Below are 13,530 nucleotides of genomic sequence, written 5' to 3'. Positions count from 1 at the left end.
GGAACGATATCTACAGTGAACAATGTTGGGTTTCATGAAGGAGTTAAACATGAGGAAGTCCGGACAGCGTACGTGCAAGAGAAGATTCGCGAAAACAAGATACAGGTTGACTATGTTTCTACTAAAGATAACATCGCTGACATGTTTACGAAATCTCTCGCGCCCGATACACTTTTGAAGCTCATTAAACTCAGTGGAATGAACGTCCATGATTGGGGGGAATGTGAGAACTAGACGCTTAGCCCTAATTAATCATGTGACAAATGAGACATTAAAGTTCGCACCACTTACCCGGAACCAAATAGCACGACGAGTATATGAAGGGAAGAGAATTCCCTCTAGAGATCTTTTTAGAAGGTCAGTTGACACAAAAGTGGTTTTAGTTTTTCCTAAATAAAGGTTTATTTCCACACGCTAGTACATCATGTCGAATCCGATATCTCAACTGTACCAGTTGGGAACCACTTGTGGACAGGACATTGAGTTGGAATATCCTGTACTCAAGCAGAAATACAAACACCGTGGCTGCGGCTGCAACATGCGCGCGGGCATTGGCGCATTATTGCAAAGCACCCAGAATGTCCCGAGAGCCCGAATCACACCCACGGCATCGGGTCTGCGCCATGGCACGATCGCTTCTGCGATGAGATGAGGGGCCGTGCTTTCTATAAGTGGCGCTCGTGTGGTGTTGGCCATCTCGTTCTGTCCAAGACAGGAAACATTACTGCTGCAGTGCGCTTCCAAGACCACCAGCGATGCAATTCTTGGCCAAATGTAAGTCAGGTCGATGTGAGGCAAACGTTCAGACGACGACCGTTGCAAACACAAGGGTGCCAGATTTCTTGGCCCCGTGACTGTACTGCGCTGCCCATGGGCCTGAACACCTGACACTAGGAGCCTCAACCTAAAACCAGGAGCCTCAACCTAAAATCAGGAGCCTCAGCCTGACACCAGGAGCCTCGGGCCTGAGCCGTGGGTGCAGCGGTCTGGACTCACACAAACGCAAGCATCTCCTTGATACAGTCCCGCACTCTGTAGTAGAGCGGGCCGATGTGCCCGTCGAGCACAAGGTCGCCCGTGTCTTCTCCCTGGTATGCGCCCGTGGTGGTCTTCCGAATGGCCACCTCGTCGTTCACCACGAGCATGCCCTCGCCCTTGAACTCAGCGGCCATGTCAAGCGCTAGCAACTTCTTTTTGAGCTCCGGCAACCGCACATTCCCGATAGCCAAGCCGGAGCCGAACCCGGCACCCGACCCGGCGGAATCCGCCAGCACGGGCAGCTGGCGCAGCTTGTCTTCCACCAGCGAAACGGGCGTCAAGATGAACTGGCTACTGAGCGCCAAGGTGTCGGCGTGTTGCTTGTTCAACGTGAGCTGCAGCTCGTAGACACCCAACTCACCATGCACTTTCGTGATGCGGTGGTTGCCCGCGAGCTTCTGCCATACAAGCAGCGCGTCGAGTTGCTCGTCAAGCCGCACTTCGAATTCCCTGAGCCTGCCGGCGCCGTCGCCACCAATCTGCTCCACCACATTGGGCTGCGTCACGCGCACCGCCATCTCCGAGCTCTGGCTCCGGGGCGTGCCCCCGAGGCCAGCAGTGAGCGCGCCGAACCGCGACGTGGCCAAATGCGCAGAGCTGGCGGCCGAGCTCTTCTGCTCCAGTGTCTGCTTGGAAAACGCCGCCTGCAACAAGCGCCGCCCGTCCATGAGTGGGTCGGCGCCCGGCGAGCATGATGCGTCCGGGAGCAACACAACATTTTGCGGACGCAACACAGACACGATCATCACGAGCGAGCGCACATCCACCCGGCCCGCAAGGTCGACGAACGAGAGCCCGCACCGCAATTGGAGCGGCGGCAGCGGGCGCCCGAGGTCGTGCGGCGTGACGCGCTTCACGGGCCGGAAGAGCGCGTCGAGGTTCCGTTGAAGCACCTCGTTGTTCAAGACCTCCTGCGGGGTGAGCTTGTTCTTGCTGGCGGCCAGCTTGCGGTCCTGTCCGTGGCGGGGCCCGCGGCGGCGGCGTTCGTCTCGCTCGCCCCACCGGCCCTTGTCATGGAGCTCGAACTTGCGCTTGCTCTCGCTGATGAGCTTGTTGTTGGCCGAGTTGTCGTCGGCCAGCAGGAAGTCCTTGGTGTCTATGACCTCGCCGTAGTCGTCGACCTTGCGCTTCTTGCCAGATACGGGCATCGGGAACATCAGCTGCTTGGGCCGCATGCGCACGGTCACGCGGATGTCGATGGGCTTGTTCGTGCGTAAGCTCTCGGAGATGTAGTCGCCGACGAATACCTCGTGGCCCGGGAGCACGTCTGCGGCAGGAAGAGGCGCGGCGGCGGCGGAGGGCGCGGCAGACTCGGCGGCGGCAGGCTTCTCCGGGGCGTCGTCCTCGCTGGAAGGCTCGTCTTCGGACAGCGAGTCGTCCTCCGCGGCCAAGATGTGTTTGTTCTTGGTGTCGCGCACCTTCGCCAAGAGCTTCTGGCGGCGGGCAGCGGCCACGCGGGCCTTGAAGTCCGCGAGCTCGCGCCCGGCCAAGGGCTCCTCCGCGGGCCACAAGTCCGTGGCCACGGCCTGCTCGAGCGGCACGGGCACACCGTCCTCGGGCAGGCCGCCGTTCTTCTGGGCCGCGAGCGCGTGCCACTGCGCGTAAAGCCGCGCGGCCACCGGGTCGCTGGCGCCGCACGGCGTCTTCTCGGTGAGAATGAGCGTCAGCTTCTCGTCCTGGCAGAGCCACTGCATGGCCTGTGCGGAGAGGTCGCCCGGCGCGAGGTCCACGCCCGAGGCAAACACGATCTTCGGGCCCGGGAGCCGCACGAGCTCGCGCGGGTCCAGGAGCAAGTCCACCTTGGCCGGCTCGAAGGGCACCTGCGTGTACGCGCGGGCGTCCGCGGCCTGGGCCTCGTGTTGCTTGGCGAGTTGCGCGGACATCCAGTCGAGGAGGCTGCCCGCGTAGCTCAACACCTTGGTGCCCGAGTACAGGAGGAAGTACACCGGCACCGCGGCGCCCGGGAGCCGCGCCAAGTGCTCGTCCACAATGTGCACGAGCTCAAGAAAGCGGCCGGAGATGGCCACGGGCAAGAGCACCGCGCCGCCGTTGGCCAACGTCGCGTCCACGAGCAGCAAGAACTTCTCCGCGCGCCGCTGGTGCGGCATGGACGAGCCCACGCCCGCGCCCGTGACGAGCGCCGTGGGCCGCACGAGCGCCGGCTCTGGCGCGCCCGTGCTGGGCGAGAGGAAGCCCGCGCTGTTCAAGAACGAGTCGCGCAGGTGGTTCCAGCTGGGCGCGTACACGACGCGCTCCGCACGCCGCGCGAGGAGCCAGAACGCACCGCCCAACGTGTGCCCGGAGTTGTACGCGGTCACCGTGAGCCGGTTCTCAAGCATGGCCATGTTCTGGCGGTACTTGACCAGCACCACCTTGTCGAGCCACTCGTCCACGTCGCCCACCTCCACGAGCGCCAGGGCCACGGGGCCCAACACGCCGCGCGCGCGGTAGAACTCGACGGTGGCGACACGCGCCAACTGGCTGACGGCCACCGTGGCGTACACGGGGATGGCGGCCATGAGCATGGGGAAGTGCACGCAGAGAAGCACGTACGCGCCGATGTGCTCGGGCGTGGACTGCGAGAGCACCATGAGGTCCACGGCGCCGAGGTGCTTTTCCAAGAAGAGCACGTCGCGGGGGTCCAGTCCGTCCCACCCGGGGTCTGCCAACACGCGGATCTCGCCGTCAAAATCAAGCATTGTGGCCTTGCACGCGTTGCGCGGAGCGCCCGACGTGAGGAGCGTGACGGAGACCATCTGGGTTTTCGGGGTGGTCTAGTGTGATTTCGGGGGGTCTGGGAGGAACGAGAGAGAGTTTTTGGGGGGTTCTGCGGCGTTTTGGGGGGCGGTTGGTGCAGGCTGTAGGCGGACTGTAGCGCCTTTTGGGGTGGTTAGGCGCTGGTGAAGTTGATGGTTGGGGCGCTGGCGAAGGGCGCGGGCCGCGTATGCAGGCCGTGAGGCACGTGACCCGTCGCTGGGGCCGGGTTGTTTCTGATGGGGCTTTGGGGGTTGGGAGTTTGGGGATTGAGAGTTTTGGCAATGTATCTACTTTAAAATCCCCCCGCGGTTTGTGAAGGTGACGTTTCTCGGGTGCGGGAAAGTCTGCTGATGGGGAGGGCAAAGATCCACTGCGATGTCGCAGCCACGAGATGTATGCCATAGCATGTTGGGAGTTCCCGTGAAAGAACTAATGGCATTAGCCCGAGCCTTCTTTTTGGCTGATTGAGCGACATATGTGTGGAGTCTCGGTGGGTGCCTCGATTTGTGTGATCGCAGTGAGCTGATGAGGCAAATGTCTGCTGGTATGGGTATATTAGATCTTATGAGGTATATTGGACATGTTCCTGGCATTCATTGAACTTGGTCAGACAATAATTGAACATGGCCAGACATTCATTTGGATATTTATGCAAAATCTCAGATTTTCCGAAGACAAATTCGACACTTCCGAAGCATACTGCTCACCCCTAGGAATCTATCAATATGAGGCATGCAGTACATATTAGACGTACTAGACATTGAAAAATATTCATTGGACATTGGACCACGGAGCGCAGATACTCAAAGAGCTTCGGTACTCTAGAAATTATGTCAGACGCAAAATGAACACGATAAGGAGAGTTCAGAGTCAATATATAGTATGTCCTAATATGTTAATGGATGCGTCAAAATATGTGCTTCAGATGGCAGAAGGAGTACATCTGATCAAATACAGCATTTGACGGACCCAATACTATTAGGTTCGGTGAATATTCGTATCGACTTAGCTAAAAGCAGAATCAATCACTAGTCCGATATTGGGCATGTAAGAGCATGACACGCAAAGTTCACGAATAACCCTGGAGTACCGCAAATCGGAGTCGAAGTAGGCCAGTGGACTCAACGCAATAGAAAATCAGAAAATATGATTTTGTCATAGAATTGTTCAACGCTCGGCGATATATACGCCCAAGTTTGTCTGCTAAGTGTAATAGTACAACACAAAGTATTTCAGTAGGTGATATAGAGTTCATCGACAGTTTCAGTATCCAGCACCATAGAATATCGCCAAGGAAGCTTATCTTTGCTGAAAAAAAGATCGAATACAATCAACTTTATCGGAAAAAATACAAAACGTATCGTCGTAGATAATAAAGTGTGCTCACGATACATCACAGCAAGACAATATAAAGAGCATCAGATACAATTTATAAATCTATGCGTTGGAAATTGAGCAGGGGTTTCAGGAATTTGTGTTTTTTTCCTCTTCAGCAAGCTCTCATCATCGCAGAAAGCACGATAATGGACGGTCAGGACAAGAGCCCGAACTATTCAACGTCCCTAATTGATTAGCTCAAAGAGGAAAGTTACTGGGTAAGTCGCCCCATGTGCGTAGAAATATGAATTTGAATTGAGTTCCATCTACTATATCAAAGTCATGCTTTGAAGTATCATATGAGAAGCTGAATAATCGCATAACCAAAGCAATGCATCTCATGACCCCAAAAAAGGCTCTGTCCTGAAAAAGACTGGTAATGTAGGACTTAATAACTACACTACCCTTTCAAAAAAACTCGTGTAAATATATACTTGCCATATCTAAAGTTTTTATTCTTTCACAATCTTATCAATTCAGAAAATACAACCCAAAATTTATTAGCACAAGCAGCTTCGTGAATTGTCAGTTACAGCATTTTAAAAGGACAGTGAGAAAATAGCGTTGCACTATTGGGACCACCCTAAAATTTCAAAAACGGTATCCAGGCTGTTTCAAATAAGTTTCGGCTGCTGTAGGAAGAGAAAGCTCTATGTCACTAACAAATTCATCAAGGCCATAATGTTGGTATTTTCGAAAAGAGGAAACTTCTTGGAAAGATTTCAGTCCTAAATCAACTCGTTTTGGTATGCACTAAAAATGACTGAAATCGCAAATATTGCGGACTAAATCTCAAAGGAAACCCGAGATGTTTGACGATTAACTCTAAAAAAATGCAATTTTGGAAATATTCTCTTGTTTGGGGTAGCTAAGGCTCAAATTTCTGCAATCATGCTCGTTTTACTATACGAGAAATATCAATACAACCAATAAACTCCTTTCTCAAGTCTTTACGACTATCCACGCAAGGTACTATTCGGGCATGAAGATTGAACAACGTAATAGGTTACGCCACGAAGCATCAAAAGTCTTGTGACTTATAGCATCATGGTGCTGCATTCTGGAGTTTAGTTTGTAAAATATGAAATGCTAGATAAGAAAAGAAGTCATTTCAAAACCACAATCCAGAAGGCCACCTGAAAGCTCTTCATTGACTATTAAGATGAGCTCCACAACTTTTGAAAACGAATACTGGGGACACAGCTCATAAAATTGCATTTGACCAAATGGCCGGCTTTGAGGTGTTGCAAAATATTTTGAAATAACCCGTCTATCGTTTTCGTCGAGTTTCTTCGCTTGGACAAGAATTTGTTAGAAGACGAATTCATTCTCCAGATGAACCAAAAGCAGCACCATCAATAGATTCTTAACTCAAAAAGTCTATTACTTACATACAAATGCATGGTATGTGGAGCAGGCCCCATATAGCCAAAGGCGCAGTGCACCTCAAATGGTGTCTTGATGGCATTGATCAAATTAAATGGGTGTCAAAAAGTTTAACGCGGGCAATGGACGGAGTAATTTTCCATTTCCCCTTCTCAAGACCACCCCTGAACATGCTCTAATAAAAAAAGGGCCCTCGAGGTTCTCAAACAATTCTCGAAACCTCGCTGCAGCTTTGCCCCAATACCTCTAAATACGATCATTCATACAACTGCCACGCTTATCGCTCAAAGTTGATGCTGTTTCTCGTGTGGTACGACATGAGCGTCTCAGCCTGCGTGAGCCCGGGAAGCCCGTGTGTAGTGGTGATTCTCTCAAGCGAGTTCCGGCCTCCTGTTTTGTACTCGCCTCGGCGGATCATCTCCATCCTCAACTGACTCAAGTTAATAGGTCTATCCAAGAGCTCCTTGTTATACTTGGCCTGGTTGCTCACCGTGCCCTTCCTCGATCTCGAAATCGTCGTTTTCCTCTTTATCGACTTGAACGCCCGCGCAATCGTGTGATCTTCTTTAGAGTGCTCCGATTTTGTCTCGGGATCCACGGCACGTTCTATCTTCTCTAATAATTCTGTGTCTCCCTCATTGAGTCGCTGAAGGAGTCTGTGCCTTTCGATATCCTCAATATTCGTAGGGTCATATCCGCTTGGGTAATCTTTGTAATCACCCACGGCAGCCCTCTCTCTGATAATATCGATGTCTCTTGGGTGGAAGTTTCTCTTGAAGAAATCATAAACGAAGCGGGGCAAGACACAAATAACAGTCCCCACGAAGAAACAACACCAGAAGCCCAACGTGCCAAAAAGCTGAGGTGCGGCAGCATAAAACTCACCGACCCATGGACGAGCACCCCACACTCCAGTCCAGAAAAAGACCACCAACGTCGACAAAGTATTGATCAACAACGTTAGCCAATCCCATCTTCGTTGCTGCAATAAGATATAGATATTACAGGCAGCCACAGAGATTGCACAAACCAACACACCGATCCAGAATCTGTGATCCACAGGCAAGCCCTCGTGGTTTTGGAAGGTGATGTAATACATCAAGTAAGGGAAAAAATACGCAATGACTGACTGGTAGAGTCCGTCAATCATATACCACACAAACTTGAATTGGGACCAGTCTTCTCCCAAAATGCCCGACCTGTACAACTGCGGAACCACCAAAGACACGGAATCTGACACATCCTGGTCAAACACTGCGAGAATGATAACTGGCAAAGATGTAAAAGCCAAATTGTAAAACATCAAAAAGGTGTACTCGTAAAGGTAAGAGCCGTCAAAGTTGGTGTAGATGCCGTACCAGAAACAGGTGAACGTGAACACCACATTCTTGTAGAAAAAGCATGGAACCATTTCTGCCAATCTTTTATACGACCATCTTCCATGCACCAAAAGCAAACGCGTGAGGAAGCGGAATTGACCAATGGCGTAGTCCGAGGACATCACTGCTTGTCTGCCCTCTTCTCCAGCAATTCCCACACCCACATTTGCGGCCTGAATCATGGCCACGTCATTGGCTCCGTCTCCGATAGCTAAAGTCATGACTTGGAGATTGTTCTTCACCACCTGCACGACCTCAGCCTTTTGTGAGGGAGAAACACGGCAACAAATTACTGATTTGCATTGTTTTCCCAAAAGGAGAAACTTTTGTCTCAAGGCCTCGTTTTCATTGAAAACCAAGGTCAATGCAGCACCGTCAATGATCAAGGCCGTGTTGGATGTTGGGATGGAATGGTCGGCCTTGGCACTCTTGATAGCAGACTGGATTTCTTCCGGCGAAGACACTGCGATTCCAAAATCCTCCTGCAAGTAACCAGTGATGAGGTCGTCGATATAATGAATGTCTGACTGATCATTCTCGGGCCGCACAACGAGCAATTTCATGTCATTGCCCAACAAATTGCACGAGAATCCAATATTGATAGCGGTCTCGATTCTGTCTCCAGTCAAAACCCAAAGCTTAAGGCCTGCATTGCTTAGAATAGAAATGGAGTCGGGCACACCCTGTTGAAGACGGTCCTCGATAGCAGTTCCGCCGAGCAAAATGAGATCGCGCTCCAATTCCTCGTTCAACTCATCGATGATGACATCCTTAGAGTCATCGATCGAGGCATTGGCTTCCTTGAATCTGGCGTACCATTGATTGAAGAGGTGTTCGTCCAAAGACTTTGAAGCAATACAGAGAGTTCTCAAGCCTTCTTTGGCAAAATCCTCCAAGTGCAACGCAGTCTTCTTCAACATCTTGTCTGAAGTCAGGGAGCTGAGTCTTTGGTAGATGACGTTGTCTGCACCCTTGGTGTACATGAACACCTTCCCATCCTCGTCCTTGAGAACACAGGTCATTCTCTTTCTTGCGGAAGTGAACGGAATGATGTGAAGCAACTCATATTTGCGCTGTCTTCCATAAATCTCGAGGACAAGAGTCTTTCTCAAGCGCTCGCGGAAGACTATGCCGAGATCTCTTGCCACGGCCACCAAAGCCGCTTCGTCCGGGGACTCAGCCTTGAAGTCTCTAAAGCCGGGGTCCGTCTCACTATCCTCAGTGACCACGGTGTGGCACAACGCCAAGGCGAACATGAAGTCCTCGTTGGCTTTCTTCTGGGCCTTGTCCATGGTCTCGGGCAAGATGGTGTCCATCAAGTAATCGTTGGAGACAAAGGTCAAGGCGTCCTCCTTGAACTGGTCATTGTTGGTGTAAGCGCGGATGTTCTGCACCATCTGCAGTTTGTCCTCTGCGATGGCGGAGTTCCAGCGCTCGGACTCCTTGAGGATGTCCACGCCGTTTCTCTTGTCCATGCCCTGCTTTGCCTCGGTGTAGGCCAAGCCGTAGGATTTGCCGTCGATGGTGCACTTCTTGAACTCCATGACGTTCTGGGTCAAGGTGCCGGTCTTGTCGCTGAAGATGTACTCGATCTGGCCCAAGTCGTCGGAGATGCTCCAGGACTTGGGGGTGCAGGGGAAGTTCAAGCGCTCGTAGTACATCTTGACGTCCGCGTAGATGAAGAAGGCCTGCGCGGACTTGATGATCTCGATGGAGATGTACAAGGAGATGGGCACCAAGGACTGGTAGATGATGAGCGCCACGAAGAAGGACAAAACGCCGTTCCCGGCGGACGTGCTCGCGTAGGCCGCGTACTCGAAGTAGATGCGGGAGGTGTCCTGGCGGTCGTAGAACAAGCCGTTGATGAGGCCGGAGATGAAGCAGATCACGAGCAACACCACGAAGTTGATGATCACGGAGAAGTTGAGCTCGCGCGAGATCTTGGAGGTCTTCTCCGGCGTGATGCCGCTGTTCAACATGATCTTGGACTCCAAGCCCGTGTACACCACCACGCCGACGACCCACTTGGTGTTCCGCAAGGTGGAGCCGCGGAGAAGCACGTTGTCGTTGGTGATGGGCTCGCGCTCGTCCGCGTCGACCAAGCGGCCGTCCCGGTCGAAGTGCTCGTAGTGGATGGTGCCCTTGAACGAGTAGAGGAGCGGGTTGGGCGCGTCGCACTCGAGCCAGAACCTGGTGGCGGCGAGCTCGCGCGCGTGGCGCAACGACGCGCCGCACGCCAACGACGCCTTGTTCTTCAAGTTGGTCTCGCCGTCCAAGTTCTTGGTCTCGACGAAGCAGCTGCCCTCCGCGTCCGACGTGGACACCACCACCATGTCCGCGGGCACCTCCTCGTTGGCCCGCACGCGGATGAAGTCGCCCACGTTGACGTCCTTCCACTTGCGGTTCTTGAACACCGCGCACAGGCCGCCGTGGCGCTGCGCGCGCTGCACGTCCGGGCTGACCAAGCTGTCGGGCGGCGCGCGGGACGCGTGCAGCTGGAGCAGCTTGCGGGGGCCTTTCAGCGCCATCGACGGGCGGCCCTCCGCGAGCGAGAAGTCCGACACCACCGTGGAGACGCGGCGCAACGCGAGGTCGTTCTCCTCCGCGGCCTGGCGCGCGGCCTGGGCGCGCTTGGCGCGGCTGGCGAACAAGAGGCCGGTCTTGCGGAACATGCCGAAGACCGCCCTGGTGGCGCGCGACGAGCGCTTCTTGAGGCGGCGCCACGCGCCCACGGCGCCCGTTTGCACGTTGGCGTTGGCGACGCCCAGCAAGAGGTGGATGGGCGTGTTGTTGAGCTCCGTGTCGCTGGCGCCGCGCTTGTAGTCCTCGAAGGCGTCGCGGGCCGCGGTGATGCACACGATGACGATCAACGGCACGGCGGCGAGCCCCGGGCTGGCCACGCCGAACACCTGGAACGCGCCGAGGATCACCAACATCAAGAAGTACGTGTTGGCCACCTTGCGGAACTGGTAGAGGAGGTCCTTGGGGATGAACAGCAACGGCGTGTACTTGGTGGTGCGGATCTTGTTGCGCGGGTACGCGAGCACCGGCGCGCCGGAGTGCGGCTCGCGCATGGCCGCGGGCAACTCGTGGTTCACGTAGATGCGCCGTGGCATGCGGTCGTAGATGTGCTGCAAGTAGGGCGGCCGGGCGGCAAGCCCGCGGCGGAAGAAGAAGTGCTGTGTTTTCTGGCGCCACGTCGGCGCCTGCGCGGCGTTGTAGTCGTCCATGGAGTAGCTGCTTTTGGCGGGCGGCGGCGGCGAGCCCCGCGCGGCGTTGCCGCTGCTTTTGGACGAGATGTTGTCGGGCTTGGGGTCTCTGGAGACGACGTCCGTGGACGCCGAGGTGGGGAAGTCCAGGTCCATGGGTAGCGGGCCGATTTGGGTCCAGGAAACGGGCGGCGGCGACACGGGGGGCACACGGCTGGGATATAAGGGCGCAGGGGCAAGACGTGAGGTTCCCGCGGAGAGGGGGCGGGCAGCAGAAAGCACGATGGTGGGTCAGCGCAGGGAGTTTAGGGCTGAGCCTCATCATCCGTGGCGGGCCGGACACCCGTGCACCGGGCCGCGCGGGGTCACGTGTCGCGGCGGCGGGCTTCTGGGGTGTTGTTGTTTGGTTTGTTTGGTTTGTTTGGTTTGGTTTGTTTGGTTTGGTTTGATTGGTTTGGTTTGATTGGTTGGGCTGGTTTATTTTTTGGGTTTATTTTTCGGGTTGGTTCATCTTTTTGGTTGGTTTTTTGGGTTGGTTTATTTTGGGGTTGGCGGGTTTGGTGTGGGCTCGGCTGCCTGGCTGTACTTGGCCGGGGCCGGCGCCTCCCCGGTGGCGCCGCGTGGGAGCCCTGTGCCGGATCTGCCAATTCACGGAAATCAGTGGATCTCGGCACGGCAGGCCCCGTCCGGCCGCGTGCCCGCCAATCGTGGCTGTGCCATGCTGGGCGGCCCCGCCCTGCGGCAGCGTTTTTTTTTTTTGCAAGTCTCGCCGGCCCAAGAGGCCTGGCTGCTGTGTTTGGTGGTGGCCCCGTCTTTTAGGCATTTGCAGGGCCTGCGCCAGGCCTGTTCTGCTCGCCGCGGCCACGTCCTGCCCAGTGCGGAGAGGCCCCATGCACGGCAAATTGCAGTCGGGCGCCCCGGCCCCACTAGCCAAGTTCCCAAAAGCGTTTTGGAGTGGCGGCTTTTCTGGCTGGGATTTGACCGCCGCCGCGGCGCGGGGCCACTGCGTGGATCTTCGGGGTATTCTCAAAAGACCGGCGCATGCTGTCCACGTTTGCAACTTCATGAATGACCGCATTCAAATTAGCCCGCACGGCTGGTGCCAAGCCTGTCGCAGCGTGACGTTGCTGACGGGTGGTTTTTTGTTGATAGGTTTGTTATTTGTTATTTGTTATTTGTTATTTGTTATTTGTTATTTGTTATTTGTTATTTGTTATTTGTTATTTGTTATTTGTTATTTGTTATTTATTAATATTATTTGTTATTTATTAATATTATTTATTATTTAATATTTATTATCTATTTATTTGTTTGTTCGTTTATTCATTCATTTTTTCATTAGTTAATCTATTCATTTATTCATCTTTCGATTCGTTCATTTCTTCGTTCATTTCCTCCTTCCTTTCTTCCTTTTTTCTTTCTTCTTTTTTCCTTCCTTCCTTCTCTTTATCTTCCTTCTTCCTTCCTTCTTCCTTCCTTCTTCCTTCCTTCTTCCTTCCTTCTTCCTTCTTCCTTCCTTCCTTCTTTTCTTCTTTCTTCTTTCTTTTTTTCTTCTTGAAAGGGCCGGCTGGCGTGTCAAGTTCCTGGGTGGCGGAGGGTTTTTGGTGCGCTGGACCGGTTGGTCCGCACTTACTACACCAAAGCCTCTGTAAAGACCCTACGCAATAGCATCCTCTACCTGCGCCAGCGTGTGGGCCATACAATTTTTTTTCTTGATTCTGCAGACAGAAATATATACGAAAAACAGGGTATGGCCGATCCCTCGTCCTCATCAAGATCCGGCATCGCCTTCCGCGTAGATGACAAATCTGTGGTGCACTGATAATCTTGCAGACTGCGGGAACTGGCGGGCAAAACGAAGCCTGGGTTTTGACAGTCAACAACCGGGAACCAATTTCTGACGAAGGATGTCGAAATCCACGAGACCTTGGAAATATTGAAGCTGGGGTGGAAGGCTCGAAGACGAAATCTAATAAACGGGCCGAGCACCTCCGCCGGGGACGGAGAGAGTATTCGCCATTTGAACCTGAGGTGAAAAACGAAAACCATGAATCCAGTACCGTGACCTCCTTACCTTGGAGCACAAGAAGTTGTAGCAGCTCGAGCTTCAAATACAATATGAAACAATTGAAGACCGCGGAACCTAATAAACGAGGCCGACCTCCAGTTTCACTAGCGCAATAATTCCACCACAAAGAACCCCCGAATTCATTGATTAAGGCCACTGTCAAAACCTCACCAGCAAAGAATCACAACCACAATTCACAAGCACAATCCATCCAAGCGTTTCCTTTCCATTGTCTGTGGCGGCCTGTGACGCAGCTCTCTTATGCAGTGTCCATGAAGATACGAGCCTTGACTCGCCAGCCCTCCGTGCATTCCCA

The 13,530-nt window shown here is 53.6% G+C and overlaps 2 protein-coding genes across 2 annotated transcripts; both read right to left on the bottom strand.

Annotated features, from left to right (window-relative positions):
• Positions 1–992: 992 nt before the first annotated feature.
• On the bottom strand, positions 993–3,794 carry METBIDRAFT_9739 (cleavage polyadenylation factor subunit; the record flags this gene model as incomplete). The annotated part of the gene is made up of 1 exon (XM_018859451.1): positions 993–3,794. The coding sequence occupies one exon, from the start codon at positions 3,792–3,794 to the stop codon at positions 993–995; it is 2,802 nt and encodes a 933-aa protein (XP_018713960.1).
• A 2,916-nt stretch (positions 3,795–6,710) lies between these two features.
• METBIDRAFT_76492 (uncharacterized protein) lies at positions 6,711–11,167 on the bottom strand (the record flags this gene model as incomplete). The annotated part of the gene is made up of 2 exons (XM_018858538.1): positions 6,711–6,733; positions 6,964–11,167. The coding sequence occupies 2 exons, from the start codon at positions 11,165–11,167 to the stop codon at positions 6,711–6,713; spliced, it is 4,227 nt and encodes a 1,408-aa protein (XP_018713959.1).
• Between the last annotated feature and the right edge of the window lie 2,363 nt (positions 11,168–13,530).

This window comes from Metschnikowia bicuspidata (assembly GCF_001664035.1).
Source record: "Metschnikowia bicuspidata var. bicuspidata NRRL YB-4993 chromosome Unknown METBIscaffold_1, whole genome shotgun sequence".
Classification (NCBI taxonomy): domain Eukaryota; kingdom Fungi; phylum Ascomycota; class Pichiomycetes; order Serinales; family Metschnikowiaceae; genus Metschnikowia; species Metschnikowia bicuspidata.
This window is presented reverse-complemented; position numbering and strand designations above follow the sequence as displayed.